The 6,000-nt window shown below is 36.5% G+C and overlaps 1 protein-coding gene across 1 annotated transcript in view; it reads left to right on the top strand.

Annotated features, from left to right (window-relative positions):
* LOC102005257 (zinc finger protein 14-like) overlaps positions 1-5,944 on the top strand; it is a 19,576-nt gene extending 13,632 nt beyond the window's left edge. Inside the window, exons 2-4 of the mRNA XM_005381973.2 lie at positions 719-845; positions 1,148-1,208; positions 2,913-5,944. Coding sequence (XP_005382030.2) covers positions 719-845; positions 1,148-1,208; positions 2,913-4,965 — 2,241 coding nt within the window. The 3' untranslated portion in view covers positions 4,966-5,944. The remainder of the gene's footprint in view (positions 1-718; positions 846-1,147; positions 1,209-2,912) is intronic.
* The last annotated feature ends 56 nt before the right edge of the window (positions 5,945-6,000 follow it).

The raw sequence follows: 6,000 nt of genomic DNA, 5'->3' as shown, positions 1-6,000 counted from the left end.
CTGAGCTAAATCCCCAGCCCCTTGCCAATTTTTTTTTTTTTTTTTTTTTGGTACTCAAACATACTTATAAACATTATTCTTGTTCTTGTTGGATTGTACTCTTAACTAGTATGTAGTGACCTTTGTCTCTTCTAATGAGCTTTAGCTTGAAGTTTACACTTAATCTAATTTCATAGTTAGACTTTCTTCAATGAATACTGCAATACTTTCCATGAGTATTTTAAATTATCATTCATGAATTTTACTTTGTTTTTAATTACTTTTGTCTGTGGAGCCAGTGTCAAGTTTCAGAATGCTGTCTAAAGACAGTCAGCAGGAAGGGATCTATTTCCTAAATAATGAGTTGAAAATAGATACATTTTCAGTCTTCTGTGATGGAAAGTCATTAGATATTCATCTACCCCGGTTCTTTTTACCCCTCATCTGATCAAGTGGGCTCCTTCCCTGAAACATGCTTTCCACACAAAGTAGAAATGAAAGGATTAAATAGCAGGAGAACCGGTATTTCTGTTTTGGTATTTCTTTAGCAGTGTATTCCCATCTGACATCAAAGTTCCTGTGTGACAAGTGCATGTGGATACAGACTAAGTGTTTGATGACCAAGGCAGGAACTAAACATTTATGGGACACAGCCTCATTTCAGCTTTTATGAATAGGTTTGAAATATTGTGTTATGAGTCTCACTCTTCTTCTGGGAAATATATTTCTGATTGTTTAGAAGGCAGTGACATTTGAGGATGTGGCTGTGAACTTCACCATGGAGGAGTGGGCTTTGTTGGATCCACCCCAGAAGAAGCTCTACAGAGATGTGATGTGGGAAAACTTTAGGAATGTGACTGCTATAGGTAAGGAAGCTATTACTTCTCATTTATGTAGTCAAAGAGCATTGGTTATTATTCATTACTGCAGTTCACCTTTTTGCAATATGGAAATATTTTTGTGAATCTTCTGGACATGGTCAAGTTAGACCATGAATGTAATCTTTTTCTTTGGGGGGCTGAGAATCAAACTCAGGACGTTGTGCTTGCTAGGTGGGCACTTGTGCCACTGAGCTATATCCCCAGCCCTAGCTCATGAACCTAAATAGAAGCTATAATTTTTATATACTATAGTAACACATCATTACATTTCTTTTTGTACACTTTAGGAGAAAACTGGGATGACCAGCAAATTGAAGATGAGTATAAAAATTACAGGAAAATTCAAAGGTAATTTGTGTTCACAAGAATGTTTATCAAATGTCAGAAATATTAAAAATAAGCAAACAATACAAACAAGGCCATATTCAAAAAATATATGATAAGCCAAGCAAGGTGGTGTATGCCTGTAATACCATCACTTTGGTGACTGATGCAGGAAGATTGCCAGGAATTCAAGGCAAGTCTGAGCTTTATATTGAGTCTGAGGCTGGCCTGACCTGCATAAGGAGAACCTGTTTTAGAAATCAATCAAACAAATAAAGTAAATAAGGCCATTGTTCAAAATTCTTTAATCCCACAAAATTACTCCAAAGATGCATACATATTTACTATCTAGAATGTAACAATTAAATATTTAAAATAATTCAATATTGGAAATGTAGGGATTATAGATATTACATCACAAGTGATATTATCTAAAGCATAATAATCAACAAATTAGTTTCTGTGCTCAAATTATAAAACTTCTATAAAATTTTATTTATACATTGACTATAGGTACATATAAAAATTGTGTTTAGTTGAAAGTGCAGGATATGTAGTTACATGTACATATAATGTCAAAAGACTGATTTCTTGTCAAATTATGTAAGTAATGCTATATGGACTTAAATGTAGTATACGCATTGAGTATTTGCAACATCTGTAACCTTGAAGAACTATTTAAAATCCAAATGAATACCCCTGTTATGATAATAGCTTTTTTCAAGCAATCCTAAAAATTTATGTTCCAAAATACATTATTAGGAGGCACCTTCCCAAAACGTTGGTGGGAATGTCATTGTAGTGTAACATCTATGGAAATATGTATTGTGCTTCCTCAAAAAACTAAAAATAGAAATTTCATTTTATCCAACTATACTTCTACTGGCTGTATTCTTCCACAGTTAAAATAATCACGTTACACTGCCACACACATGTCCATGTTTGTAGCAATAAAACTTACAAAACTGAGACTCTGGAAATAGCCTATATGCCCAGTCACAGATGAATAGAGAGGAAAAATGGGATAGCCTGGGCAGGATAGAGTATGCTGGGAGGCTGAGGCACATTCATGCTCATCCTGGGCAACTTAATGATTAATAAGACTCAGTCACATAATAAAAGATAAATAACAGAATGTAGCACAGTGATAAACTTCTGGGTTCAGTCTCTAGCACTGAAAATCATGTTCTGTGTATATATGATAAAATGCTATTCAGCCATAAACAGGGATAAAATGATAACATTTGCCAACTAATGGACTGATCTGGAACCCATGTCACATTAAGTAAGATAAACACAGAAAGTTGAATATCATGTGTTGTATTTTGTATGAGAAACACAAGATAAAATTGAAAAGTAAAAAAAAGGAGAGATGGAAGAAAAGAGGCAGACATTTTGGAGAGGGTAAAAAGGCTCAGAGGAAGGGGAAGGGAAAGAATCACGGAGGAAAAGTGTATGAAGAATAATATGCACACATATGTATTGTGTGCATATGTACCACTTGTGCAAGATAAAAGTAACCATTATGTATTGCAAAAATAGCACTTTTAAACCCCAAATGCATGCTGTTTTGGTAAAAGCTGTTTCCAGGCCATCATCCGGAGTATACAGTAAATTCATGATCAAATATGGCTTGGGGGCATCCAATCAGACCTCATCTTGGTAAACCTTTAATATAAAGACACTTTTAAATGTGACTGGTTATTTTGTTATTTTTTTCTTTGACAGAAATACAGAGGTAGATAAATGCTGTCAATATAAATTATGGTATCAATATGCAGAAATGCTTTTTATGACTCCTGACACAAATGTGCACATGAAACTGCTTGATACAAAACCAGGTGAAAGCCTTGCATGTGGAAAGCCACTGGTTGGTCAGTCGTCACCAACCATGCCCATCATGCATAACAGTGGACTCAAGTTACATGAGCTCCATGGATTTGAAGAGAAGCTGTCTATCTGTAATAGACATGGGAAAACCTCCACTGACTTGCAGTCCTTTCAGAAACATGCAAAGACAAATTCTGAAGAAAAACCACGTGGATATAAGAAATGTGGAAAATCCTACTCTGATTACAGTGAAGGAAATAATGATAAAGAGAAATCCTTTGTCTATAATCAAGAGGTGAGAGCCTTCAGTACACCTAACTATGTTCAAATCCAGGACAGAAATCATGGAAGGGTGAACACTTGTGTATGTATACAGTGTGGTAAAGGTTTGAATTCTCACCATAATATTCAGAAACATGAAAGAACTCACACTGGATCAAAATCCTATGTATATCAATACTGTTGGAAATCCTTAAATAATAGCACATCATTAGGTAATCATGAAATAACTCACACTGGGGGACAACCCTGTGTATGTAAGCAATGTGGGAAAGGTTTCTGTACACAGAATCCTTGTCAGAGTCATGAACAAACTCACACTGGGGAGAAATCTTATATATGCAAGCACTGTGGTAAAGCTTTTGGCAAACAGTGTCTTTGTCAGAGACATGAACGAACTCACCTTGGGGAGAAACGCTATGTTTGTAAGCAATGTGGGAAAGCTTTCAGCACACAAAGTCATTGTCAGAGACATGAACTGATTCACAGTGGGGAAAAACCCTTTGTGTGTAAGCAATGTAGGAAAGCTTTCAGCACACAGAGCTCTTGTCAAAGGCATGAAAGGACCCACACTGGGGAGAAACCATATGTCTGTAAGCTATGTGGGAAAGCTTTCGGCACACACAGTGTATGTAAAATACATGAAAGGACTCACACTGGGGAGAAACCCTATGCATGTAAACAGTGTGGGAAAGCTTTCATCAGGCACAGTGAATGTAAAATACATGAAAGAATTCACACTGGGGAGAAACCCTATGTGTGTAACCAATGTGGGAAAGGGTTCAGCACACAGAGTCGTTGTCAAAGACATGAACAAACTCACAGTGGAGAGAAACCCTATGTGTGTAACCAATGTGGGAAAGCTTTCAGCACACAGAGTCATTGTAAAACACATGAAAGGACCCACACTGGGGAGAAACCCTATGTATGTAAGCAATGTGGGAAAGCTTTCAGGACACAGAGTCTTTATAAAACACATGAACGAACTCACACTGGAGAGAAACCCTATGCATGTAAACAATGTGGGAAAGCTTTCAGCACACGTAAGAATTGTCAAAGGCATGCAAAGACTCACACTGGGGAGAAACCCTATGCATGTAAACAATGTGGGAGAGCTTTCAGCAGGCACAGTGAATGTAAAATCCATGAAAGAACTCACACTGGGGAGAAACCCTATGTGTGTAAGCAATGTGGGAAAGCTTTCAGCACACACAGATATTGTCAAGAACATGAAAGGACTCACTCTTGGGAGAAACCCTACATATGTAAGCAATGTGGGAAAGCTTTCAGCACACACATTTATTGTCAAAGACATGAACGGACTCACACTGGGAGTAAACCGTATGTATGTAAGCAATGTGGGAAAGCTTTCAGGACACAGAGTCTTTATAAAATACATGAACGAACTCACACTGGGGAGAAACCCTATGTATGTAAGCAATGTGGGAAAGCTTTCAGGACACAGAGTCATTGTAAAACACATGAAAGGACCCATACTGGGGAGAAAAAGTATGTGTGTAACCAATGTGGGAAAGCTTTCAGCAGGCACAGTGAACGTAAAATACATGAAAGGACTCACACTGGGGAGAAACCCTATGCATGCAAACAATGTGGGAAAGCTTTTACTAGACATAGTCGTTGTCAAAGACATGAGAGGAATCACACAGTGTAGAAACCTTGTGTATGTAAGCAATATGGAAAAGCCTTCAGTAACTCACAATCATCATAGACATGAAAATATTTGGGAGGAAATTAACACTATATAAAGTGACTTGCACTGGCATGAAAGTTCAGTGCAGAGAAGCCTTTCTGATATTTAAAAAATCAATACACAGATATTACTACATATGTAAAAGAATTCAGATAATCTCAACATATGTGCAAAATGTGGGAAATGTTTTATTTTTCTTCATACAAGTTCATGAAAAAATCCATATGAGAGTGAAGCCATTTGTATGCAATAAATATGGGAAACCCTCCCATTTTTTTCCACCTACCTTGAAAATCATGAAAGAATCCCCACTGAAGTGAAAGCCTATGTATGTAATATCTGAAAGCATTTCATGATTCTCATAACATCAGAAACAGTGCACAAACTGAAAAAGAGATTTAGTATAAATACTGAATGTGAGAAAGCTAGGAATTAGAGTGACAGAGACAGAGAGGTGGGTTAGCAATGAGATACACTTTCAAAGAGACAGTCTTCCTCCAATAGATTGGTGGATTAATGCACTGATGAGGCTGGAAATTGCATAATAATGTTAAATTCAGAATAATAATTATTACACCCAAGTCTTCAGTACATGGCCCTCAAGGGGCATTTTACATGCAAGCCATTGCCAAAGTGTTTTTCTTACAGAGTACAAACTGGCATAACAAAAAAATCAAAATGTTAAATACATCCCATAGTGAGTACAGTGATTGATACAGTGCCACATAGCATTACAGTTTGCTAGAAGTTGTTACTATTGTTTTCTTCATATACCCAAAAGGTAATTGTCTCAGGTGATGCAAATGTGGTAATTTGAAGAATTATGAAGAACTATGAAGAATGTGGTAATTTCACCATATAAACAGTAACACATTGCACTGTACACTTTCAATATATGATTTTTGTTTAATAAAATGAATACAATTAAGTTTAGCAAAAATAACATGACTGGTTTCATGATGTGTCCACAGAAACTTTCCTTTCTTTTTATAAATA

This window comes from Chinchilla lanigera, unplaced genomic scaffold (genome assembly GCF_000276665.1).
Source record: "Chinchilla lanigera isolate Chin_1 unplaced genomic scaffold, ChiLan1.0 scaffold00016, whole genome shotgun sequence".
NCBI classification, from domain to species: domain Eukaryota; kingdom Metazoa; phylum Chordata; class Mammalia; order Rodentia; family Chinchillidae; genus Chinchilla; species Chinchilla lanigera.
Note: the sequence above shows the minus strand (reverse complement) of the source record. Positions and strands in the feature narration are given on the sequence as shown.